The 27847-nt window shown below is 38.5% G+C and overlaps 1 protein-coding gene across 1 annotated transcript in view; it reads left to right on the top strand.

Annotated features, from left to right (window-relative positions):
- Window positions 1-432: 432 nt before the first annotated feature.
- The window catches only part of CAMK4 (calcium/calmodulin dependent protein kinase IV), a 213747-nt gene continuing 186332 nt past the window's right edge, over window positions 433-27847 (top strand). Inside the window, exon 1 of the mRNA XM_019450514.2 lies at window positions 433-711. Within this exon, the coding sequence (XP_019306059.1) occupies window positions 551-711 (161 nt within the window). The 5' untranslated portion in view covers window positions 433-550. The remainder of the gene's footprint in view (window positions 712-27847) is intronic.

Here is a 27847-nt window from a genome sequence, read left to right as displayed (position 1 = left end):
CGGGAGGGCGCGTGGGATGATGCTCTGGTCCTCGTGCTTTCCCCAAGCTCCCGCATCCGGAGCCGCCCTTGCCGGCACCGCCGCAGCCACAGCCTGGGAGGGAGAAAGGAAAAAAGGGAGGGGGCTGGAAGGGCTCGGCGGAGGGAGGAGGGGACGTGGGGAGGGAGGGAGAGAAGGGGGAGGGAATCTCTCTCCTTTGCAGTGCCTCCGCCTCTCCTCTCCGGCTGACAGCGACCGGGTTCTCCCTCCACACCCTCTCCGGGTTCCTCGCCCCCTTCTCCACCCACCCTCCTTCCCTGCCTCCCTCCTGAGCGTGCAGGAGGAAAGCCGCAGCCTGCGCGCGGCCCAGGGCGCCGGGGGAGGCGGCGGCAGCGGCGGCGGTGGGTGGGTGTGTGTGTGTGTGTGTGTGTGTGTGTGTGTGTGTGTGTGTGTGTGTGTGTGTGTGTGAAGGACGCCACCTCTTGCTCCTGCGTTCGCAGGCGGCGGCGGGGCTTCTCGCTCCGGCAGCGGCGGCGACAGTGGTGGCGGCTTCCGGAGTCCCGCCGCGAAGATGCTCAAAGTCACGGTGCCCTCGTGCTCCTCCTCGTCCTGCTCTTCGGTCACCGCCAGTGTGGCCCCAGGAGCCGGGAGCCTCGTCCCGGATTACTGGATCGAAGGTTCCAACAGGGATGCGTTGAGCGATTTCTTCGAGGTGGAGTCGGAGCTGGGACGGTAAGGCGGGGGGCGCCCTGGACGTGGTGGAGCCGCGCGTCCTGTGCGCGAGCTCGGGCTTCTTCTGGGGAAGCCCGCGGCGCGCTCCGGGGACTGTCCCTTTCTTTCGGAGGGGCAGCTCCCGAAGACGCGGGATCCAGCCTCCCTGCCCTTTGATTTCTCCCCGCATAGTGTCTAGGAGAGAGCTAAGCACGTTCCAGTTGGAGTCGGGTCTCTCTCGGAGCGCCCAGGCCGGTGCAGCTGCAAGCAGCAGCCTCTCTCCCGCCCTCTCTCCCTCCTCCTCGCCGGCTGCCACTTGCCTTGGGTGACAGCTCCCACCACACGTGGGCCCTCCTTTCCCGATTGGTGTCTTCGCTCACGATTATAGCTTGCCAGAGGGTCTTGTTTGTCGAGTTATTTTTTGGGGGTAGGGGCGGAGGGTGCGCCTCCAAACCGTGACAGAATTATTAAATTAGATTCTTCCTCCTTCTTCTCATCCAACTCTCCAAAGCAAGTGGCACTAGAAATTAAACTTAAATACTGGCTTCCCTGCAGAGTCTGCTCAGGAGTGAAGGGGGGAATGAATCATTTCGGAGAGTTGAAGGCAGAATAATGAACTAGTGTGGCTTTAAAGAAAAAGCAGCACATGAGGTCCAGGCAGTGGTAATTAGAAGAGTTCTGCTGCTCTTCTTTCAAGCTGGAGTGATTTATTTAAATTATGTATGCAGAAAGCCATCTCTCTGGGGTTGCAGAAATGTCCCTCATCCCTCCTCTGAAGATCCAAACAGGTAGAAAGCGGTTGGCCGATGTGAAGATGCCATATGTTCTCATGTTTTTATCCACTGGAAATTGTTTGTTTGTTTGTTTGTTTGTTTGTTTGTCTTCCCCTTCTCTTCTTCCTTTTTCCTTCTTGCCTTTCTGTTATCCATAGGTAAGAATTCTTCTCAACACTCATTTTAGATCCAGGCCTTTTAAGATAGGGAATCTGAAAATGTAATTTCAAGTGTTGACAAGTTGAAGCTTCTGTATTTAATACTTCTCTGCAATTTCATTTTCTACTCTCTTTCTGTTGGAAAGAGTTTAGATAAGAGCCCCCCCCCCAATTTTTTTAATGCAATTGGAGACCACAGTGCAGGATTATGGATGTTGGTACTTGGTGGGAATGTGTAAGGATTACCTACCCTGCCCCCCCTCCATTTGCCACTACTATTAATGGCTCGTGGAATACAGAAGGTGTGCAAGAAAGGCAAAACTTCAGAATGAAAATTTAATTGTCATTGTTTAAAAATGTTCTAAAATACTTGGGCATTGAGCAGTATGCATATAAATAGCCTACTTTGATCAAAATTTTCATTGTTCATCTGAAGATGTGCTGTTGTGTGCATTCATTAGTAGGTTGGAAGTGAAGTGTCTCCTTTCAGTTTTGAATCTTACAATTGTGTGGTGAGCTGCAGTGGAGCAGTGTAAATTTCTGATTTAAGAGATAATCTACTTACAATTGTTTACCTGGTGTTTTAGAAACTGCCACCTCGTAGAGGAAGTGCCTCCTGGTGCTAAAGGGACTGCCCCACCACCAAATCTAACTGCTTTCTGAGTAAATTTACCCCAGAGGCCTCTAATTGATTCGGACTTATCATTAGCACATGATGTCTTTATGAATAGGGTTTGCTATCAGGAAACTCAAGAAATTTCCTTAATTTGAGGAATGGAAAAGTGGTTAGAAAAAAGAAATAAACTGCCAATTGTACCTGTCTATGGGATGGTAGACTTCACAGGGAAAACCTAAGGAACTTGAAGTTTATTAAAAAAAAAAAAAAAAAAAAAAGCTTTGTGCTATAATTGCAGTAAAATTTGCAACACAAATATAAATCATTTATATATTGCTAAGATTCTCACTCTGCAAAGTTGTTTGATTACCTTGAAAATCACAGAATTAAAATATTTTGAGAGATCTAAAAATTCTTTCTCTTGCTGCTTTTCGGTAATCATGTGTATTGGGTAAGTTCTCTGTAGCTGGCAGTATGGGCAAGGTGCATGCTTATTCCATTTGGCTGAGACTTTGAGAAATGTCACTTAATGATCAAAGTTATTTTTTTCAACAAGATAAGCCTAAACCTTAAAGCAACTAATGTTACAGATACAATTACTAAGAATCTATATAGCCAGAGAATGCAAAAAATTAAAATTGTAGATATTGACTGACAAAAGTCCTCTTTCTTCCTCCACTCATGATAAAGTTGAGACTCAGTTGGTTTTAAGCCTTTACTCTCTTAACTCCCAGTCTTGAGCCAAATCTGCCTGAACTCGGTGATTCTAAGGCCAAAATAGTTAATTCATTAGTAACACAGTTGTCATTATGATGTTAGGGGAATAATGACCTTGGTGTTGTGGGGCGCCATTGTGGTTAGTTCCAGGGTGTAGACAGTCCCCACTAGATTAAGTTCATTTGTAAGTAGTCATTCCTCTGTTACAATTATCTGTTGCAAGCTGGTGAGTCCTGAATTAAGATTGGACATGTGACTATTAGGGAAACACACCCTGAGGATATATTTGGAAATTTTAGGGAGCTCAATAAAAGCTAGTTGAAGCTTCTGGATAGTGCTGGCAGCACTGTTTCACAGGTAGCCCAAGGCCATGTGATAGCTATTTTATTTTATTTTATTTTATTTTATTTTATTTTATTTTATTTTATTTTATTTTATTTTATTTTATTATTTTATTCTCTCTCTAATATATACAGATATATATGGATAAGGGTGAGGAGTAGGGGTAAGAAGGATTATTTAAGAGTATCAGGCAAACTAATTTAATTTTTCTAAAATCACGGTTGAAAATACTGCTTTGTTTATAGAGTTTGTTAAAAAGTTTACAAAAACCTTGATGACCCAACACATTCAGTTCTGCTTATAAATATAAGTTGGCCATGATCCTTTTTAGGGCTCCCTATCCTAGAGAGCAGTTGGTGCTTTGCCCAGTGATTTGAGAAATTGGCATTTTAAAAGCTTTTCTATGGGAGAAAAGAGCCTGCCTCTCTCCAGATTCTGTCCAGTGGTTTGGCGCATGGAGAGACAGGATTTGGCCTGGGCTGCCCTGTGGTGGGGATTTGGCCTTGTGCATCCAAACCCATGTCCTGTTTTTAGTTATTTCCCACCTTGTGTTTCTCTCTGTAACAGGAGACTGAAAGAATGTTTGTAGCAAAACTAGATGTATCCCCATACACAAAAGTTTAGGGAAACCAAATGAAACATAATTAGTACAAAAGAAGAGTGTGTTAAATTATTTGGGGATACATTTTTTAAAAATTTCCATTCTACTTAACTATAGTTTCTTTAGACTAGTGAATTTCATTTCCCGCCCCCTCCTCCCCCCACCAAAACTGCTGTTCAGTTTAAGAGAGTACATTTATATGGCAACCAAGTTAAAGCAGAGTTTTATAGGATCCTTTGCAATATATATTATTGCTTAGGAACCAAACAGATTTAGGTAGTGAGATATAGGTATGTATAGAATAGAAAGTATGTGTGTATAGAAAGGAAACAAGTTTCATAAAACAATGTATATTCTTATTACCAACAATGTAGTCTAATATTTCCTATTCTATGCTGTTTGATTTTATTCTATTTCATTAAAAAATATTGGCCGAATCCACATGATTTCACATCTCACTAATGGATTGTGACTCAGTGTGAAAATGCTGTTTTAGGCCATAAATCTGTGTATGCCAGTTTAAAACATGAGGAAGACTCCTTTTGAAAAATGCCCTGCAGACCAACTAGTAACACTGTGTGGTCTCCATTTCCACATCTCTATAGAGAAAAGTCCTGTCTTTGTCTGCAGGTCCTCATTGGGTTTTCCCTTCCAAATATTTTGGAAAAACTCTAATGTCTCCCCAAGATATGCTGGGTGCACTATACTTTGAAATAACTGTGGGTGGGGGGTGGGGGCAGGATGCTAGGCCAGGAGCACCGTCACTGTATAGGGGAGGAATTCAAAGGCCTAAACACTTGTGTATTCTACTTGGTAATACTTAACCCTGGCCCTGGGTAATAGCCAGCAGATACTTCCTGTAAGGAAACATGGAAAGTATGCATTTTCTAACAAAAGCATTCTAACCAGTGCTCCTGGCTGGTGAGGAACCAGATTCTCTCTTTCCCTTTCCCTCTCTTTGTTCGAGGCCCTTCCTGAGCCATTTTTAGCCAGTACCTCTCATACCCTTGGTTTTCCCCCACAGTGTCCTTTAGGACCCCACAGCAGATCCAGAATATACTGCTGGTTATGGATCTCTTGCCACCCACACTGTGCTTAATATCTTAAGCTCTTTTGGGGATCTGACTAGAAATTAAAAATATAGCTGTTCAGTCCCTCTGTTGTTCTCTGTGCTTCCAATTCTTTTCTCATGCAGTTGACTCAGGAGCATGGTGAGAGGCGAGATTGCAAGTGGGAGAGTAGAAAGCTGGGCTGCACATGCTTGAACACTGACTATAAGCTCCCAGAAGGTAGTCTGTGGATTTGGCTGCCTCACTGTCATGTGCTCAGTGCCCAGCACAGTGCTCATTACTCAGCAGGTGCTCAACAAATGATTTTAGAGGGAGTGAGTGAATGATAATGAATTGGGCCAGGCACAGGGTACATGACCCTAGGGAAAGGGAAATCTGGTAGCTTGTTTATCTTGTCCCTAAAATTTGTGCAACCATAATCTCGCTGTGTGCTGGTTTTCTTTCTTCACAGTGGGAGTCCTGATAACTGTCACCTCTGTAGCTTGTAGGTGTTGAAAATAATGCTGCTTTTCTGTTGGCAGAGAGCTTTGTGGCTCTGAAATGAAAGGGATTCAGTTTCACCTTCACTATCATTTTACCACAGGCATCTCAGAATTAGGAGTTAAATCAACTTGAATGTAAAGGCATAAAATGCCTCCAAGGTATTCTAACCACTAAAGTTAATACATAGTAAATGCTAAATTTGGAAATATACTCATTGTAAAGATCCTCAAAATTAAACGACGACTATGATAGGGTCATTACTTTAAGAATACACTAGTTTTCCATGTTTAAATACTGTTACAGAGTAAAAATAACTCCTAATTTGAAAAAAAAAAAATAAGTCACAGGTGCTATTTACTGCTAAACTGTTCTAGGGAACTTTACTTGAGAAAAAAAGAGAGACAGAAAGAGAAACAAAACACTAACCACAAAATAGCTTCAAAGAACTTTCTTGTAAACACTTTACACTCAGAATAAATGTCTGTATTATGTGTTTGCAGTAATACATTTGAGAATAAAGTGCCAAATGATAGTTATTTCAATTGCTAGTTGTTTTATGTTAATGTTTTTTATTTGTTTTGGTTTGGTTTTTTGTCTAGCTTAAAAAGTAGTTCTTTAAAAAAAAAAAAGTAGGTCTGCTTAGACTCCCTTTTGGGAAAGCTAACATAGCTAATATATCCAATAAAAAATTGCATTTTTTAAATTTCAAGGTCAGATTTATTCTGCAAAATATATTTGAGTCCCTGAACCATATAAATCAGGCCAAAGAGTAACTTTAAGTGAAATCATGAAATCAATAGCTAGCTAGAATCAAGGTTTTACTCAAATTAGTGTAGTCTTTTTTTTTTTTTTCTCTTGGGTAATGGTCATCTGAAAATCTCCTAATTCCTGTGGCTTAATGAGGAAGTTAGATCTACATATTGAGAGTATACTGTTAGCACATAAAGGATGTGGACTCTCCAATAAAGTCCATCTTTAAATTCTGAGTGCTAATTGGGGGCAGTGGGTATATGGATGATATAAAACTGAAAGGTTTGGGTGGGAGATTTTCCTCAGTAATCTTACCAATGGCAAAGAGCATATAAGGTAAGGAGCAGTGCTGAACACAGGGTGATTTATAACAATTGACAAAGGATAGTACATGTAGAACTTTCTCTTTTCTCTTAGAGCAGGATTTCTTGACCTTGGCACCATAGACTGTTGGGGCCAGATAATTCTTTCTGTGGGGGCTCTCCTTGCACTGTAGGATGTTTAATAGTATCCCTAGTCTCTACCTACTAGATGACAAAAGCAACCCTCCCTCGTAACCCCCAAGATATGACAAGTAAATATATCTCTAGATATATTAAGAACCACTGTTTCAGAAGCTTGAAGCTAGTCTCTTACGTGAGTTTCTTTAGTTATGTAGAAGGTTAACAAGGAGGCTGGTGGATTGAAATCTTTTGACTTTATTGAGTATCTGCTACAACCAAATGTTTCTCCCATTTCTATGTAATACCATTAAGATTTTTGTCATATGTGCTTATCACCTGTGCTATAATTTGCTTAATATTTTTTGTCTAAAAATTAACCTAAATTTACTAATTGAGAGTACTTATTTTCATTAAATTGAAATTAAATTTCATTAAGTTGTATTCATGCCATAAATAGAAGCAAATTATAAAAATAAATTGCAATAAAAACAAAGCAGTTTTATTAAACTGGGGCTACAACTGCTTTTTTGCAAAAGGCTCCAAGCCTTAGGATTGTTCTCTCTTTGTTAAAAAGGGAGATTATCAAAGATTAGCAGTGGTAAAACCACAGTAGTACAAATTGAGGATTTCTTTGTGATGCAATCAGAAAAATGGAAAAAACAGTTGAAAAGAGAATGAGGTTCTCATTTTTTTATTCTTTGCTATTCAATTCGATGCCTTTGTGCCACTTCAAGACCTCTCTGTTACAGCTCTCACCTTTTGCATAACTATGAACTAGGCAATGTATGTTGGTAGTGTGTGTGGCAGGGCAAGGGGGCTGGTTTATGAATGAATACGATGAGCAGAACACTATATATTAGCTTCCAGATGTGTAGTTTACAACAATAAATTTAATCTGAGATAAATAAGTAAAACTAATATGAGATAGGGATCAGACAATGTCCGCAGTCTAAAGATGGAGTGATTAATTCCTACTGGGAGGGTTGTGGTGTCTTCATGCAAGGGGGTGAACCTTGAAATTCAGCAGGATTTTAACAGGTAGAGCTTTGGTGAAGGGCATACCAGGTAAAAAGTACATTCTAAGGAAAGGCAAAAACTGGCAGAAAAATGCAGGATACACATTTTATTTTGCAAACTTTATAAAACATGACTATTGTCATGAAAGATAAAGTTGGGAAGGTAAGTTGATGTCAGGCCAAAGAGAGCCTGTAAAAAAAAACATGATTGTGTCTTTATCAATTGAAAACCAAAATTGCAGATAAAGAGAAAGTAAACATTATGAGAACAAAAGGTGGCCATATAAGTAGCTGTATCTTGGGTTATGTTGTGGGACTAGAACTTGCTATTAACACGTGGTAAGAGGGAAGGAGGGATGGAGAGAAGGAGGGAGGGAAGGAAGGGAGAAAGACACCCACAACCTGGGATGAGATAAGAAAGGGGAAGTGTAGGATGGAAGTAATTGAGATCAATTACCTAGACCTAATAAAGAGCCCCATAAAGGGACAGACAGTTAATATTTCAGGCTTGGTGGACCATACGGTCTCTGTGGCAATTCAACTCTGTGATGGCTGAGTGAAAACAGCCATAGACAACACAGAAACAGGTGCACATGGTGATGTTCCAATAAAACCCTATTTATGACCATGAAATTTGAATTTCATATAATTTTCACAGCACAAAATGTTATTCTTCTGATTTCTAAAATCCATTAAAACATGTAAAAACTATTTTTAAGTTGCAGACTGTACAGAAACAAGTGACTGCCATATTAGGCTCTTGGCCTGTGATTTGCTGAACTCTGACATAGAACAGTTAAGTTACAATCCTACTCCTCTCAGTAACCAGAAAATTTCAGGTTAAAATGATATGAAGGCTTCATTTATTCAAGAAACTACCTTGAATCTCCCTTTCACTTTGAAAATGTCAACTTGATCTTAGTTTTTTAAGTGGGCACAAGTATTAAATGCAGACTCCTCCTTTTTTTACATCTGTTGAAACTGGAACAGTTAACAGTTTTTACCCATGTGGCAAGTTGGCTAGTTCCATTCATCATTTATGCCTTTGAAAATCAGTGTTCACATCCAGAGATTATTTCTTGGAGGATAATTTATTTCGTATTTCATAATGAAATAGATTTCATGTTGCTCTTTCTTCTATTGTATTTGAAGTGACAGTGCATTACAAAATAATATGCTGGGACACCTGGGTGACTCTGTCGGTTAAGTGGCAACTCTTGATTTTGGCTCATGTCATGATCTCATGGGTTGTGGGATCAAGCCCTGTATTGGGCTCTGTGCTGACAGCACAGAGCCTGCTTGAGATTCTCTCTCTCCCTCTCTCTCTCTGCCCCTCTCATGCTCTCTCTCAAAATAAGTAAAAAACAAAAAAATAAAAAACGTAAAAAAATAATATGCTAAATAAACTGTTGATAAAAGATTTGCCCCTCACTAGTAAAGTGTAATTAATGAATTTCTCTGTTGACTAATATATTATCTGTGTATTGAATAATCCTTCTATGTGCCATGCATAAATCTCAGGTAGACTAATTAATGTCCTTTAAATTGAGACTCTGTTTAAATAAACCATATTTTGAAAAAATAGAATTTTTCTTTTTTTTCTTTTGAGTAGACTTAAGAGCTAAACAAAAGTGGTCACATATATTTTGACTAAAATGGGATGCCCACATGGAGGGTGTGCTACAAGAAAGTATTAGAGAATCTATTTCTAAATTTTGCTTTTAATTTTTGCTTTTAGATATCTTAAAAAGCACATTACAGATGGGTTCAGTAGTACATGTATATCATCCGTGAGTACATAAATATACATAACTTGGGAGCATGTTCTTAAAAAAATCTTCTTGGATGATTATTGGATCAAAGAATGGTAGTTGTAAGTGGATACTAAATCAGTTTCTTTACTTATATTTAAATAACGTTCTACTTTATGAACATGACTTTAAAGCAGATATGTAGATAAAAATGCAAACAAAAAAGAAAACATGTGGCAAGATGTGTCTTTGTGCAGAAAGAGGAAGTGGGTACATATAGGCACTTGTTATGCATTTTAAGACTATCTGATAAGAGGTTTTGATAAGAACTTACTGCATTTGTAACTAAAGAAGTCATATAGCAGAGAAGAGAAAAAGAATACAGCTTGCCCATCAAGCAGAGGGTTGAATGAATTTTGCTTTTCCTTACTGTTGAGCACCAAATGCATATTATTTGCAAGAACCTCAATTTTAATACACCTGACTTCCTTCATGGTATATTTTACAACTGCTGTTGTAGGCAGCTGAGTGTTTGGTGGTCAGTGCTTGAAGAGTTGTGGTCATTAGGGCTCAGATATTGAGTTTAACCCTGTTAACAAATGCATTGTCATTACTTAATTACTTCTTAAGTCATACTTCAGGGTCATATGTTTGAAAAATTTACCAGGTGCAAAAATACAGAATATTTCTTAAAAGATAAAAAAGGCTAGACTTGAACAACCCTCTGATTAAAATGGCCTTCTAGAAAAGGTAATGGACATGACATGTTTTTAACTGTTCTCTCTATTAGTTTGCAGTAGCATTCTTTGCTAAAAGTGTACTTTCTTTAACTTATGTCATGCTTGTAGACAGAACTTGACTAGTATTACAAACCAGAACAAAGAAGAGTAGGAAAGGGATTGCAAACCTGTAACTGTGATCACACATTTATTGCCATCTACAGTGCATTTGAATGATTTCTCCCTACTTCAAGTCTTTATGGACTGCTTAAGAGGGACCTTTGCTTGCATTTTCTCCTTCATTGCACTTTTTTTTTTTATCTTGGTGTGCCTGACTGTACTGTCTTGAATAGTTAGTGACTATTTTAACTAAGTGACAACCTTCCATCTGAGGCTCTAACAGATGTACAAAGTTGTTCGTTGGGTGTGACAGCTAGTCAGTCCAAGGTTAATCTTTGACAGGATTTAAGTATACTATTATCTATTCATTCAAGTGAATCTTGTATTTTTCCCCCAAACTCCCTGTTAAGGTAACCACTGAGAAAATAAGACTGTATTATTAAATGTGACCAAATTCAAAATATGTAATTCAATAAGTCAGCCTGGCCTAAAGTGTTCAATCATAATAGGCCTCTGAAGATTTCTTGTGTGAGCGGAAACATTTTTAGTGTCTCCACTAAAGGACTCTGAGTCCTTCCTCTCCTTTTCCCCTGAACATGAACATGTAAGCTAATAATATTCAATGAGGTAAACACTTGAGAAGCTCTCCTGAGTGTAACCTGTAGCTAGAAGCAAACTAAAACCATAATAAACAGAGCTTTTCATATGTGTGTATGACACATTAGTTAAATAGAGAGCTGAGGAAAGTATCAGGATAATCTACAGCAAACCAGTACAGTTCTTTTAAATCTTGAGATACTGAGGAAATGGAATGACAGGATTGTGCAGAAGACCCCAGGGAGCAATTGAGGTTCCGGCCCAGGCCAGGAGGGGGCAGCAGAGCACCAGTCCGGGTTTGAGCAGGCGCCTAGGCAGTGGAGGGGAGTGAGTGAGTGAGTTATCCTCCCCGGGAACCATAACCCAAGGGGAGAGGTGGGCAAGGCAGCTACTTAGGGCGGCTTCCACGCTGGACAGCAAGCAGGCCATTCTGAATAGTTGAGTCAGTGAGGTGAAGGAGGACTGCTGAGTAAGGCAGCCACTAAGAGAAGACATGAAACTAGATGGTGCAGGATGTGGGCAGGAAAACAGGCAGGAGAAAATTGCTACTTGATGGCTGTGTCCCTTTAGGCATAACACTGAACTTCACTTAGCCTTCAGTGTAAAATGAAGGTCATGGTGTTATATCCTCCCCAAGGTTGCTATGATGATGAAATGAGATCACGTATGCCAAAACTCTGCTCTGAAGCTGGCACACGTGCTTAATAGCATTCCCCAGACAGGACACAAGTTGAGAGTAGGGGATAATGATTCCAAATTAGGTATCTGTAAGGATAAACACCATAGTCTAGCTTTTAGCAGTCTGACCCCAACTTGCCTGCCAGTCTCATTCCACACCGCTTCCTTTTCTAATTATTGGCGCAGAGTGTTTGGTGTTTGTGGTTTACTGTCTTAGGTAACTTGCTAATTATTTCAGTAATACAACAAGATGAGCACACTGGCACCGTTTTTTCAGATGAGGAACCTGAGGCTCAGAATGTTCAAGCAGCTTGTCCAAGCTCATGCAGCTGGGGAGGGGAATCAAACACAGGTTTGTCAGACTCAGGTGTTTGTTCTCTTTCCACTATGCCTGTCTTGGCCTCAAGGACCCCATAAATCTCTGTGGACCCCTTCATATTTCTGTGGTGTTGTGCATGAAACTTTCTTTTGTTAAATGCCCTGAAATATCCTTCTGATACCTGCAGGACAGTCATTCTACCCCAGGGAGCAGGTTTCTTCTACCTCCCTGCTCTCATATTATTTAAAATTTTTTTTTAAGTTTATTTATTTATTTTGAGAGAGACAGAGAGTGAGCAGGGGAGGGGCAGAGAGAGAGAGAGAGGATACCAAGCAGGCTCGAGCTGTCAGCACAGAATCTGATGCGGGGCTCAAACTCATGAACCATGAGATCATGACCTGAGCTGAAACCAAGAGTTGGACACTTAACCAACTGAGCCACCCAGGTGCTCCTGCACTCATATCTTTTATATATTTATTGCCTGATAGGTAAATGCCGTGTGGTCTTCATTACCAGAGCCTCTGTGCCTTGGGCAGAGGAAGCCTATATCTTTTTTTTTTTAATATATGAAATTTATTGTCAAATTGGTTTCCATACATCACCCAGTGCTCATCCCAACATGTGCCCTCCTCAGTACCCACCACCCACCCTCCCCTCCCTCCCACCGCCCACCAGCCCTCAGTTTGTTCTCAGTTTTTAAGAGTCTCTTATGCTTTAGGAACCCTATATCTTATTCATCTTTTATCTCCACTACTAAGTCAGTTCTTTCTTCATCAGCTTACTACCTGCTCCCCCATGAGTGTTTCATAAATGTTTGAGGAATAGTGAGTGAATCATAAATATTGGAGGAGTTAGGTGAATAGCAGAAAAACAAGCAGCACTTAAATTTCTCTTTCTTCAGGATGTTTGTCCTTTGAAACCCTCTGCTAAACCAGTACACTGTGAAATTATTCAATGCCTGTGTCCCTCTCTTTAGAGTGTAAACTGTTGTAGGCTGGGTCTCTGTCCCCTCACACACTGCCGTGTCCTCAGCACTTAGTGCGATGTCTGACACATAGTAAGCACTCAGTAAATACTTGTTGGGTGAGTCAATTGCACCACTGCGGCTTCTGCAATGGAAAGTCCTTTTGAACCCAAGGACTGATGGAATACTGTGACCTTCTGTGATTAGACCATTTACCTCTAAGGTCCCTTACAGCCACAAGCATCTGTGCATCTGTGTTTTCTTCCAGTTGAATTCTCTGGATGATTGCCTTAGATCCTTACTATGTGTTCAGGAGACAGAGAAGGTTTGGGAGTTACGTAGGGCTCTGAGCTCCAAAGTCTTTGTAAATGTGTCAGAAGATCCTTGGATAATTTCTGTTCTTTTTCTGTGCTTTTTAAATGCCTCCTCTTGTTAGAAACATGTACTTACTGTTATGTTTGCTCATTTTTACTTCCATTAGCAGACCATACAGATGCTGACATTTGTGATATCTAGGACAGGGTTTAGCAGAAAGGGATATTTCCTAGCTTTTCCCACTCTGCTGGTTTTGTTTTTGAAAGGAATCATTCTTTTTAAAAAGCTTGACTTATGACCTGTTTGTGTCTGCATAATCTGTTATCAGTGTCCTGTAACATAGTCTTATAACATGGGCCCTGCCTGAGCCAGGAGGAAAAGGAAGAGCTAAGGAGGGGATTGTGAAGGAGATAAGAATGTAAATGTTCTTCTCTGTGTCTGTCTTTATTTAGAAGTGTTATTTTAAAATCATGTATTGAGATATCTAATTGGAAGTTATGTTGAGAAATTATAATCAGAAATATAAATAATTTCTCAACATAACTTCCAATTAGGGTCATTAACTTTACATTCATGATTTGTATCAGTGTTGAAACAATTATTCTGGAAAATTTGTATGTCTCCATCTCTTATTTTATTTTATTTTATTTTATTTTATTTTATTTTATTTTATTTTATTTTATTTTATTTTATTTTATTTTATTTATTTATTTTGAGAAAGAGAGAGAATTCCAAGCAAGCTCCATGATGTCAGCGCAGAGCCTGACGCGGGGCTTGATCCCACGAACCCTTAGATCATGACCTAAGCAGAAACCAAGAGTTGGATGCTTAACTGATTGAGCCACTCAGGTGCCCCTCCATCTGTATTTTGACAACAGTGGCCAGGGAGTGTGGTGAAAGAAAAACTGTGTAGGTGGAAGAGGGACAGAGACAGAGCTAAAGAGCAGAGGGCAGGCCAGTCTTCACCCTGGTCTAGTTTTTGTAGGTCCGTTTACACCTCACTCTATGAGCACCTCCCTGTCCCTGCCTGATTTCTCCATGCTCCCATTTTCCCACCAGGGCCCAGGTACCTCCCATTTTTCTTATATCTACCCCTGTTATGGAGGTATTTGTGTCCCTGCCAAAATTCTTAGGTTTAGACCTTAACGCCCAGTGTGATGATATTTGAAGATAATTAAGGTTAGATGAGGTCATGAGGGCGGGGCCCTCATGATGGGATCTGTACCCCTATAAGAGGAGCTACCAGAGAGAATACTCTCTGTCTCTGTTTCTTTACCATGTGAGGAATCAGCTGGAAGGCAGATGTCTGAAATCCAGGAAGAGAGTTCTCACCAGAACCCAATCATGCTGGGGCCCCTGATCTTAAACTTCTAGGCTCCAGAACTGTGAGAAAATAAATTTTTGTTGTTTATGCCATCTAGTCTATGATGTTTGTTCTGACAGCCAAAGCTAAGACACCCTTATGTTCCTTTTCCCCACTTTGATATCTGTTTGACTTTGGTCATAATCTCAGAGGTGGCTTGCTATGTCTCAAAAACTAACCTGAGTTAATCTACACTAGTGTGGCAAGCAGTGTTTGAGAAAAGTGATGTGCTTCTTCTTTCCCAGATGCCCACCATTGTTTTTCTGCCAGATGTTGGGGAATGTAGTCCAAAGACTCACTTCACAGGGACTATAGCTCCTGCATTTGGTTTATCTAGGATGGATGGAGCTAACTCTGGGTTGCTGTTATTATTTACATATAGAAATGTATATATGGGCTCCCTATCACATCATGCCTTGCCGGACCCTAGGCTGGGACACTTCTTCTGTGGTCACACTCTTTCTCCCTCTCCTCTGCCTTCTAGGCACTAGCATCTCGGTATACATTGTGCATCCATACCTGTTGGCTTTCCAAGGGTCAGTGCCTGCCAGCTCCCAGCACATTATTTCCTCAGCAGCTGGCACAGGATTGTTTTGTTGCCAGCTGGAAGCTCAGCTATTAAAAAATAAAACTTGGCCCATCTTGAGTATCATATGTTTCCATCAGGAGTTGGATCTACTTTCTGGCACAACTCACACAATCACTTGGGCACCTCTCTCAGGTCTGAGTACCCAGTCTTCTTCTGGGTCTTTGATCACATTTTCACTTGCTTATTCCAAATACAATTTCCTTGAGAAGTCTGTTTATGAGTAGTTGAGGGCCAGTTTACCATCACTTCACTTGCTCTTATTGAATTTATTAACCTCTTCAGTGTTTCCTTAGCACTGGGTTGCCTGCTCTGATAGTTGCTATCAGTTTCGTCTTATAAATTGTAAATTCTCAGAATAAGGTTCATGTTTCTTAGGTTAATGAGGAGCTGACACACTACACTGAAACAGTGGATATTTACTGCATGGCTTCACATGAGAAAATTCAAGAAAAGAGATCATAATATTTGTAAATATTTGACTACTGCTCTTTGTATTTCATATACTGAAAAGATTGTTTGGTATAACCTTAGGGTTTTTTTTTTTTATTATCTACAAACAAAAGAACAATTGGAGTAGTTTAAAATAGTTACTGTAGGTGGCCTTTCTGTGTAATATTTACAGGGCTCTGCTTATAAGAAGGATGTTAAAATTAGAAAATATTAATCATTTTGTAGCTTTGAGATCTTATTTGCACTAACTTTTAACTCTTTGTCATGAATTCATTAATTTTTTTATTCAGAATAATGCATGCTTCACTGGAAAGTTGAATAACAAGACCCAGAATTACTGCAACTTAACTATGATTCAGAAATAAAGAATAGAGTCCTGGAAATCACTTAATGATATTAAAAACTGTATATAGGAAGGAATATTTTAAAGTAGTCTATAGTCTGTGTACACTGATCAAGAAAAACATATCACATTGAAGAGACTTCTTATATTTAAATTATGTCACTATTAGTCATACCTAAATATTTATTTCTCTAACTTGGTACCTAAATGGTAAAATAAAGAGTGTCTTCTGTTTTCATCATGCATTTCTTTAATAGCTGATATTAACCGTCTTGTACCTATTAGCTATTGTTAATGAATGTTTTAAATTGTAATGAGCTTCACTTTCCTCATCTGTAGAATGAAAATACTAGTGTCTTTCTCACATGATTATTGCAAAGAAAAGAGATAAATTACATGGCTGTATTAAACACAAAATGCCATGCACATTGTGCAATACTTTTAAATTTGAATAATAATAATAATAATTTTTTTTCTTTACTATTAGCTCCAGACTATATTTAGATTTCATCAGCTTTTCCATTGTCTTCCAGGATCTAATCCAGGCAATCCCATTGCATTTAGTTGTCATGTTTTCCCTGCCTTCTCTGCTATGTGACAACTTCTCAGTCTTTCCTTGTTTTTCATGACCATGATAGTTTTGGGGAGTGCTGGCAGGTATCCTGTAGAGTGCCCCTAAGTCTAGATTTGCCTGCTGTCTTCCCATATGATTAACTGGGATTATGAGTTTTTGGAAAGAATACCATAGAGGTGAAGTACCTTTCTTGTCACATTGTATCACGGGTACATGATACCATATGATATCACTGATGATAGTAACCTTTATTACTTGGTTCCCATGGTATTTGTCAGGTTTCTCCACTCTACAGTTACTGTTTATCCCTTTCCCTTCTCTATCTAGTCTTTGGAACTAGTTCACTAAGTCTAACCCACTCTTGGGAAGGAGGGTGATTAAGCTCCACCTCCTGGAGGGAATAATATCTACAGATATTATTTACAGTTCTTCTGTAGGGAAGATCGTAAACTATTATTTCATCACTGATGAGTTCTTATATGTATATAAAGTAATGGAACATCTCAAGTCATTTTCCAAAATTCTTGTAAAAATATACTGCCATTATAGATCATGCAGTTGGAACTGTATTAGACAGTTGTACTAGACAGTTGGGAATTTACTTTGAATTTGGTAGAAGAAGCTGTCCCTGGAACTTTGTGCTTGGACAATGAAGCATATTATTGATGAGGACATACGAGATGAGGAGAGGTACATAGATAATGGTTCTCTTCTGTGTTCAAAAACAGTGGTAGTATGTCAAGCCTGAAATTGTGAAAACACTGAAGATGTTATGATTGTCTCCTGTGCCTGCATCTACATGACTACAATATGCATACATCTAGATCATTCTTAAGATTTTGACTTAGGTTTGCAGGAGCATAGAGTGGATAGCACCTTAGAAATCAACTAGTCCAGTGTTTCTTTGACAGGTGAAGAAATTGAAGCACAGACAGGACGCATGTCTTACTCAGCACTCCAAAGCTGGTTAGTAGTAGAAATGGGACCAGAACCTTGGTCTCTGCACTCTGACTCTGGGACACACTTCCTTTCCTCACAAGTGCCATTTGCAGAAACCTGGGCCTAAACCAGTATTGGCTCTTCCTCCTTAAACTTCCTTAGTTATCTCAGAATACAAAATTTCTTATCGCCAAGAAGCTGTTACAGGTTGTGATTTTTAAATTTGCACTATTTCCTTTCTTATGTTTTTGCATTTTTTTGCATTGTTTTGCAGAGGATATGGTCTTAAAAATTAAAATGTAACAAAAACTATTAAACACCGGGTAATATTTTACACTTGATTTCTTTCACGTTTTGGGCAGTATTTGTTCACCTTCTAAAAAAAACTTCTGTCCCTAAGTGTGTTGAAGTCACATTTAAGATTCTAGTATGCATGCCAGAGTACATTCTGTTCCTGTTTGTGAGTAATTTTTGGGACTAGGATTCTCATTCTCATACAGCTAATTGAAGAAATCAGTCAAAATGTCATTGCTGCACCCACTTCAAAAAGGCTATCTACATTAAAATATAACATGAAATACACACTAGCTTGAAGACATATATGCACACCTATGTTCATTGCAGCATTATTTACAATAGCCAAGATATGAAAGCAGTCTAAGTGTCCATCACTTAGTGTTCATCAGTAAATGAATGAATGGATAAAGAAGAGTTATATATATACAAAGTAGAATATTACTCACCCATAAAAAGAACAAAATCTTGCCATTCACATCAATATGGGTGGACCTAGAGGGTATTATGCCAAATGAAATAAGTCAGGCAGAAAAATAAAAATAGCACATGAATTCACTCACATGTAGAATCTAAAACACAAAAGAAACGAAACAAATAGACTCACAAGTACAGAAAATGAACTGACAGTTGCCAGAGGGTGGGATGGGGTATGGGCAAAATAAGTGAAGGGGATGAAGAGGTACATATTTCATTTATAAAATCAGTAAGTCTTGGAGATATAATGTACATCATAGGAATACAGTCAGTGATATTGTATAACTTGTATAACTTGGTAACTTGATGTATACTGAGGATCATTTTGTAATGTATAAAACTATCAAATAACTATGATGTACCCCTGAAATGAGTAGGATATTATATGCCAATTATACTTTAATTAAAAATGAGAAAAGACATAACATAAAATAAATCACCTTTATTTGTTCTTCCTGACTGCAGGGAATTGGAATGTTTGCACAGATGGATTGATTAATACAATACCCCAATATGTAGTATACTTAAGTGAAAAAATTACATGGAGGTGTCTTTATGGTAGCTCCACATGTCATGAGACCAAGCCCATTTTCTTATTGACAGTGATGATTCAAATGTATTTATAAGAGAAATATATTGGATGTTGATTTTTAATTTTAATTAATGCTGGTGGCCCCTGATTTACATTAAATAAATATTCTTGTCTTTTCTTTTTTACCCTAATAATTTTGCTGACTACAGTGGTAGGCTGGCAAGTTAGGTTTTAAACCTAACTTTTAGGTTTTGGCTGATAAGAAAAATATTTTTAGCCATTATTGATAGAAATAGCAGTTTTCATTATCAATAACAGGGAAAAATGTGTCAATGTCTTATTTCTCTTGCTCACATGCCTATATCTAAGCCCGTGCTGAAGGGCTGCATACTCTCATAGTAGTCAATGCCAAGTGTTTGCTTCCTCTCTTGATCTACCTTCTCTGACATGAGTCCGCACTGCTACTTCCTTATTCCTCAAACAACTTTGGTCTTGTTCTTATCCTCATTCTTCCATTGAAAGTGAACGTTGAGTTCCATTTGACGCCCACCTCCCGAAGTGATTCACTGATCTCACTTTTTAAACCTCTTAACTGCCTGTGAATCTGTTGATAACAGATTTTTCCTTGCCCTTTTTAAAGCCAGAAGATAACCATATTTTCTGTGCCATGAAATGCTGAACATTCATGGACAAAGTTTACTCATGTAAATAACACCACAAAACCTCTATCGGCTGTGTATATCATAAATAATCATGTGATAATCAATTGATATCAATCAAGTTATCAATCCCAAGAGTAAATGGTTCTCACAAATAATTTTAATTTGTATAACTTGTGTTCAGCCAAATCACATTTTAATTTTTTTTCTTCTATCTCTGTTTATAAAGAGCCATCACTGCTGATGGTTTTTCCTGCCACTATGTAACTTCAATGCATAGACCTCTCTGCCTGTATTTTAGGACTACATGAAGCTCCTGAAATTGCAAGTTAAATTTTTTGTGTACAAGAATTTTTCTGAGGCAACTTACCATAGCTTTCATCAAATTTTCCAAGATATTTAAGAAGCCCTACTGTTCAAGGTTCATCCACACATGTATTCTTACATATGCTAAGAACAGTTGGATAGCATGTGATTTGTATTGACCTAATCATTTAGCAGACTTTTTTCCCTCTTTTGCTGCCCTTCCCAGTTCATCTATATCCCCCCATAGAGCTTTCTGTATTTTTATATTCCTAGTTTTTCTTCTTCTATGTTTCCTTTTATTACTTAGGATGCTGTTATATGCAAGTATAATTGAACAAATATATATTGAAGCACCAAAAGAAACCCAGCTCAGATTGTCTTCAACAATGGATTTTTTTGGCTCAAGTTACTGAAGAATAGAGAGTGTTCAGCTTTTACATGTGATTTGACTTGGGCCCAGATTTATGTCTCTACATTTCTTTCATTTTAGCCCTCCATCCTACGTCTATTGCCTTTGTCCTCATGCCAGCTGCACTCATGGTAGCAAAATGCAGCAGTTGGAGTCCTTATGTTGGCAACCAATCATCATCATCCAGTCCAGGAGGTTCTTCACTTCCTTCTGTCCTTAAATGAGCAGAACCAATCAGTTTGGCCAGGGGGATGTCTGTGCACTAAAGGACATAGGCCTGTTGTTACCACCATACCTGAACAAGTCCCAGAGGCAAAGGGGAAGAGTGTTCGGTTTATGGCACTCAGGGTCTACTTTTAAAGACTTTAGCAAGTCCAACTTTGGTGTGGGTGCTAGTATGAAATATGTTGAGCAGCAACTAACAATATTTATTACATCCCTTAAATTGAGTTCTGACATACAGTTCTGACATGTGCTGTCCCACAGCTCCACACTTATACTATGGAGATAGGATTTTACTGCTGTAAAAAGATGGGAATTTGTGGTGTTCCCTGAAGAAAGTTATATGAAACATCAGTTCTCGGGATGTTTTTACCAGTCAGAGGTTTACCAGAGAAACAGAAACAGCAGTTAAAACACATACATACATGCACATGCATGTACATTTATTTATTTTACTTTATTTGAACATTATTCGTATTAAATTTTATTTACTTGTTTTTTTTTAATTTATTGAATTTATTTATTTGAAGGCATTGGTTTATGTGATATGGAGGCTGCCAAGCCTGAAATCCCTAACACAGGCAGGCGAACTGGAAACATTTGGACAGGAGCTGATGCTGTAGTCTTGAGGTGGAATTTCTTCCTCAGGGAAACCTCGGTTTTGTTCATAAGGCCTTTCAACTGATTGGGTGAGGCCCAGCCACACCACTGAGGATAATCTATACTTAATGTCACCAAATTGTAGATGTTAATGAGATCTACAAAATACCTTCACAGCAACATCAAGACTAGTGTTTTACTGAATAATAGCCCAACCAAGTTGACCTAAAACTAACGATCATAGATGTTAATAATTGTAAGATCAAAGAATGCTTGTGTGGTTAAATAAATTAGAGAGGTGTTACATTAGACATTGTTCTAAGACTTTTCATTCTTTAATGTGCTTAAGTACATTGAGTTTTTTAACTATTTCTCAAACTTACTTGATCAAGGACATTTTTTGTTTCCCTAAAGACTGTCTCTCACTGGAGTAGTATTTCACAGAATACATTTTGGAAAACACTGGATTAAACTGTGACTAGGAAGAAGAACTTTACTGTAATTATGGGCAGTTTTATTTGTATGTTTCTGTTGGTTGTACTCTTAAATATATTAATGCATATTCCTCTTCCTCTGTTAAATTATAACCCCCTTTTGGCATCACATTTTGTGTCTTCACAAAGCGGAAATTCAATAACATTGACTGAGAAATATTCTTTGATAAATGAATGCTTGTTAAGTCCTGGGTTAATGATCTTTAAATTTGCTCAGAGCCATCACTTGCCTTGGAAGATATTGAACTGTAATGGCTTTAAAATGTTTGCTGCCCTTTAGAGATTTTCTCATTGCATAGAACCAGCCAGTAAGATTAAGCAGGTTCTATGTCATGGGCATAATAAGCCTCATCTAATCACTTTACTTTTTAATTAATTTTTTCAACGTTTTTTATTTATTTTTGGGACAGAGAGAGACAGAGCATGAACGGGGGAGGGGCAGAGAAAGAGGGAGACACAGAATCGGAAACAGGCTCCAGGCTCCGAGCCACCAGCCCAGAGCCTGACGCGGGGCTCGAACTCACAGGCCGCGAGATCGTGACCTGGCTGAAGTCGGACGCTTAACCGACTGCGCCACCCAGGCGCCCCAATCACTTTACTTTTTAATGTGACAGGCTATACCTTTGTTCCACTTAAGAGATTATTTCAATCCATAGAAAACAAGAAAAAGAATAGAACAGGTTATGGTCTGAAAGCAACTCTGCTTTTGTTTTGTTTTGTTTTGCTTTGTTTAGTTTAGTTTAGTTTAGTTTAGTTTAGTTTAGTTTAGTTTTGTTTTACTGCCCCTTCACAGTACCCAGCACATTGCTTTACTCTCAGTGGTGCTTGGTATATTTCAAGCCTGGCTCTTAGAAGAGAGAAAAATTTCCTCTCAACACTGCTTAAATCCCTTCTTCTTGTGATATATAATGAGATCAAACAGATCTGAGATTTGCTTTTAGCCTGTAACCTATCATAATGGCCTGTGGTCTAGAGATAGTCTAGATAGTCTAGATAGTCTAGAGTCTTAAAGACTCCTAGAGACTTAAAGTCCTGGCCAAAGACTCTGACCAGTAATCATATCATGCTGTGGATAGATCCATTTGCCTAGAGGGGAGTGGAGCATGAAAGACAGAAGTGATGGTCTCCTGCATGTCCATGGCTGTATCTTAGCTCCCTTCCAGATCCTCAGAGCTGCTGCTTATATAGGAAAGGGGCCACCCTAACCTGTTTGCATGGATGTTGTGAATAAGCAAAAATACTTTTGGAAAACAAGTCAAAATTTAAAGTCTGATTTAATTAGAAAGGATCTTGTATCTGAAGAGATTATTGTTTTAAAATAGCCAGTTTTGATTGAATTCAAAAGATTACTTAATAGCCAGTTTGTGTGCAGCCATGAAAAAAGTGGGCATATTAGTTTCTTTTCCTTGCTAGACAAAAGAAAAAGAGGCTTTAAAGCTATCCTTGGCCATGAAATTGGGATAAAGGTCCACCTTATAAAATTTAGATTTCTTCCTCCCAAAGACAGAGACAACCCCAAAATTATCTGCATTGTTTGAGAAATAGCTTGAAAACTGAAAACACCTCACCTTAAAAACTTTCTTCCCATATTACAAAATGAATATTATTATGTTTTATATATAGAACAATATATAAACATATCTATATTTACTATAAAAATATTTAAATGTTTTAAATATCTGAATAATTATAAAATAATAAATTCATTTTGAGTATAGAAATTTTGGAAATGACAGATAAATAAAAGGCAGACAATAAAAATTACTTTTAATTCCATTACCCAAGAATGATCACTATTCACATTATGCTTAGTTCTTTTTGTATTTATATATGTGTGTGTCACTGTTTTCACCTAATTATTTATTTCCCCAAACAGTCACTTTATTTTCAGGCCTTAAGGCTAATGTTTTATAAATGTAGGAGTATATTGATTGATTTTTTCATATGCTTCTATATAATTCATACAAAATATAAAAACATATTTTATATGTTCTTTCATTGGGTATACAAAATCACACATCGTAGTGTCAGCTGATCTTTAACAGGTCTGTACCATGGGCTGGGCACGTTATCCTATATTGTCCTCAACCCTCACAATAACATGCTAGGTCGGTACTGTTAACCTGAGGAAGCAAAGGTCTAGGGAGAGCAAGAACAGTTTATGTCACACGGGCATTAAGTGCCCATGGCCCAGGACTGTCTGCTAATCTGACTCCAAAGCTTATACTCTTAAAACTATATTATTGCCTCTTCTCAAGTAAATTCCATGTCAGATTTACTAGGTCCCAGACAGAATTTCTAAGATATGAAATTATGAGCAAATTGGCCATGCACACAAATTTGATATTCAGAACTTGACAGAGGTGATTCAGAGTTCTTTCACATTTCAGAGGGATGGTCAGACTATACTATCCAGGGATTTACGAAGAGCCAGGGGAGAGAGTCCTGCCTAGTCCTACCTGATTTGAGGCACAATGCACTTCTTTAAAGAAGGAAGATTTTCTCCACAGACTTCAAAAAATCAGGTTTGTTTTTGATAATGAGCTCAGAACAGTATCAGAGGAACCAAATTGGTGACTTTAAGGTTAGCTGATAACAGATTATATTTTGTTACCCATTATCATTGCCTATGGGCTCATTATGGGCTTACTTTGTATTTCTAGAAGAATGCCCACATACTGAAGGCTCATGTCCATCTCCCAGTACACTGCTTCTCCTTCATAGAGTGTCTCCATCCCTTCAGTGTTCATTTACCTTCCCCATATCTGCTTCATTCTTCGCCCTTCTCTTCTTACCTGGATCCCACTTTACCATCTCTGTCTTTTCTTCTTTCTTTTAGTTTTCCATTCTCCATCCCCATTATCCTATGCCTTGACTTCCACTTTATCTTACACTCTGCAATCTTACATCTGCAATTCCTGTGCTAGGCAGTACTCAGTTATGAGCCCTATCCTTGAGTTTACTCAGATTTTTCATACTCTTTATCTAGCACTTAGTCCTTCAATGAAGTATGACTTTTGTCAGCCCAACAGCTGCCTTGGCTTTGTAAGTAACTTCTTGCTTGAACATTCCTCAGTGTTGCTTGCAGTACTTAGATAAAACTTTAGTTTCAAGAGTGAAGGGCATTTCTGTATCTTTAAGAAATATAATGGAGGTAGCTGCATTTTATATTTTCCAGTCTTGAGCTGCATTTCATGAAGTGACTTTTGTTACTGGTGGAAAGACTTGTGTTGTGAATAATCTGATTATGTTCACTCTTCAACCATTTGTTGTGCTTTACACAAAAGCCTTTGACCAACAGAGTGATATCCAGTTCATGTTGCACTGACCAAGCTAATTCATTCCAGAGGAGGAACAGGTATCTTTCTTGAAATCTTGCTCTAAGGTCATTTAGTCTAGGAGAGGTCATGTCTGCATGGCATTAGAGTTGATTTTGGAAGTAAACAAGGACACTGCTAGTCATATGGAAACCTCCAATACCATAGCAGAAGGGAACTACCTAAAAAGACATTGTTCACTGTGTTTGCCATGCCTACTACATTACAAGGCCAGAAGGAAGGCAGGGCTGGGTTATTTATAGTCTTCTCGTTTAGCTTCTTAAAACAAACAAACAAACAAACAAACAAACAAACAAAAAACACAGCTAAGAGGATTCAATTTGAGAAGGCTTTTACTTTTTTCTGTGATTTTTCTGGTGTCTGTTTTTCTTTAATTCTCTCCTTTTACTTTTTATTTTCTCCTTTCTGCCTAGTCTTTCCTTTCCCTTTAATGCTTCTTCTAAATGCCAAATCTAAATGAATAAGAATGTGACATTATAGCTGTGGTGGAAGGGATGTTTCAATATGTATTCTCTGATGAAGTTTTCCTGGTATAGAAGTACGTTGAGGAAGCTTGTACTTTTCCAGTTCATGTCAGGTGGTGTAAGTATGTGACTTTCTGGTATGGAGTTTGGGGTTCACTGACTTGTTTCTTCCTTAGCTCTTCGGTGCTCATGCCTCCTTGCAATAATGAACTCAGATTTGATGGAACAGGGCAGAGTCCAAACTTACGCATCTGTGTACATTTTCTTTTTCTTTATGCTTATATTTCTTCTTGAGTTGTGCTAGCATGACAGAAGGCATCTGGGCTAGGGCAGAATTATGGGATGCCAAGGCATAGTCATTATTATAAGATGCCAAGGCACCATCATGTTCACGGCAACTCTGGGAATTACTCCCCAAGTCTGTACTCGTACACTTTCCAAGAATGTATCTATTTGGAGATGTATTTAAACCTTGTCAAAGTCATTTGTCTTGGCTTCTTCAGTTGATTTATGTGGGGACTCTGATTGTTGGCTGCTGAAGTACAATCTGTACATGGAGATATAGGACTCATGCTGTAAATAGTATGGCATATCGTAAACCATGAAAGAGTCAGTGCCTTCTTACATATTTTTGTTCAGTATGGAGAAGTGTGGAAGAACACAAATAAGACTGCTTCCTTATTTAGGTCCTCATGATATACTCAAGACCAATGTTTTCTTATATATATTCCCTGGATCTCTCCATTGAACCAGCTTTAATTTGAGAAACACTTTGTGGGAACCAGTGGTTACTAGTGGAGTTAGTAGAAGAAAATCTGATGAGCCTTACTTATAGAGCCCACTAAGGACCCCCACATGGTATTTACTTTGGCATAAATATTATTTTGAGCTAAAAGTAATCCAAACCCAGCAGATTCAGAAAAGCTCTTGACTTCCCCTTCAACTGTCTGCTTATACCAGTAAGAGAGCTATTAACTGAGATTCCTCTTTACCTAAGGAACTTAACTGCATCATAGAGCAACCTTTGTTTTCCAAACATCTCCTTTCACCTTCCTGCTAATGGTTTTTCTCCTCTTTGTATCCTCAGACCACTTTCCCTTCTCCTTTGCTCCAGTAAGTATCCTGTTGCCTCACTGCCTTTGGAATTTCCATGTTTATGTGGATTCCCTACGTATGCTATTAAAATTGATTTTCACCTATTTAAAAAAAATCTATAATGGCATTTTTAGCAATAGCCTAATAACTAATATAGTAATAATAATGTTGCAGTAGTAAGTTAATTACAATGTAATGTTGACAAAAAGAAGTTGTTGGAAAAACTTTGATTAAATTTTTGTCACTCACTCCATGTTTTCTAAAGAAATGTTTAAAATCTCTGATCCTATTAATTTTCAAAATAAGGACTGGATAAGAAATTTGTCCCTAATGCAATGATAGCTATTATGTAGCACTGCATGAACTAGAAAAATTACTCCAGTAATCTACAAATTTTCACCAGTCTGATGATTACTTAGTAATAGCAAGTGCCGCTGCTTGTATTGGTGACAGCTCTGCATGGACAATACATAAAGAGATACAGGCTCAGGCTGTCAATTGTATTTGTGTTCGTATTAGCTTTCTTATTTTCATCAAGCCCGAATTCTTGTCCACAGAAACTTACTCTTTTAGGTCATTTGGCCTCTGCTGATTAAGTAACCAGACATGTGCACACACACACACATTCACATTAGTTAATGTCATCTTCTGCATAGATGATACTCCAGTGTGCCTCTTCCTGCCCTAGTACTCCTGCCTTTCATCTTGCTCCAAAAACAGCTTTGGGTTCTGGCAGCTGCGTACTGGAGAAGCCTCAGAGCCATGTGCTGATCCTTCTCTTCTGAGCAGGCTTCTGAAACCAACAGCAGGTGCTGGCTACCCCACTTGCCCCTGGAGACTAGGAGGGGAGACGGTTCCAATTCTGGACAGGGTCGAGCTGTTCTGCCACAACAGATGGCCAGCATTTGGTCTTTAGTCCTGTCACCTGGTGAACTCCAATACTGTGTATAGTCTCTTATTTGCTTTTCATTAAAAAGAGGCAGGAAAGGGGACCACAATGCCATATCAAAATGCCAACAGTTTCAATGTTGACAAAAGCGAAACACAATACAAAAAAGAAAAGAAGAACAGAACGAACATGGCATATTTGCTAAAAACTACAATTCTATGGTCTTGATTTTATTTATTCTGTTTTTAGGTTACAAGGTTACAAGGATTTAGCCATTCTAAGACTATTGAATAGATTTTATAAATGTAATTTTATCATTTTTCAAAAATGAGTTTGCCAGAAATTTCCATTTTAATTTTCTGATTTGATATTCATATATGCACGCTGGTATTTCTTCATCTCAGACAAGACTTTTGTCATTATCAGCTCCATTTAGCTACATAATGATAGGTCAATTCATTATTTAAATCATCCCCCAATAAATTTCAGTTATTTAAATCATAAATTGCTTGTTACGTTATATGTAAATATTTTCTTTTCACCTAGAAAACATTTCAGAAGTCTTATGGTACTCAGATATAGAACTCTGGTAAAACTACCATAGGTTAAGATCTGAAGATTGAATCTGATTTACGAAAAATAGAAGCCCAGAACAAATGATCTTCCTCTAGATTACTGCTGCCCATGG

This window comes from Panthera pardus, unplaced genomic scaffold (genome assembly GCF_024362965.1).
Source record: "Panthera pardus isolate Hobbes unplaced genomic scaffold, ASM2436296v1 HiC_scaffold_2, whole genome shotgun sequence".
Classification (NCBI taxonomy): domain Eukaryota; kingdom Metazoa; phylum Chordata; class Mammalia; order Carnivora; family Felidae; genus Panthera; species Panthera pardus.
The sequence above is the reverse complement of the archived record's forward strand: the minus strand, read 5'-3'. Positions and strand labels throughout refer to the sequence as shown.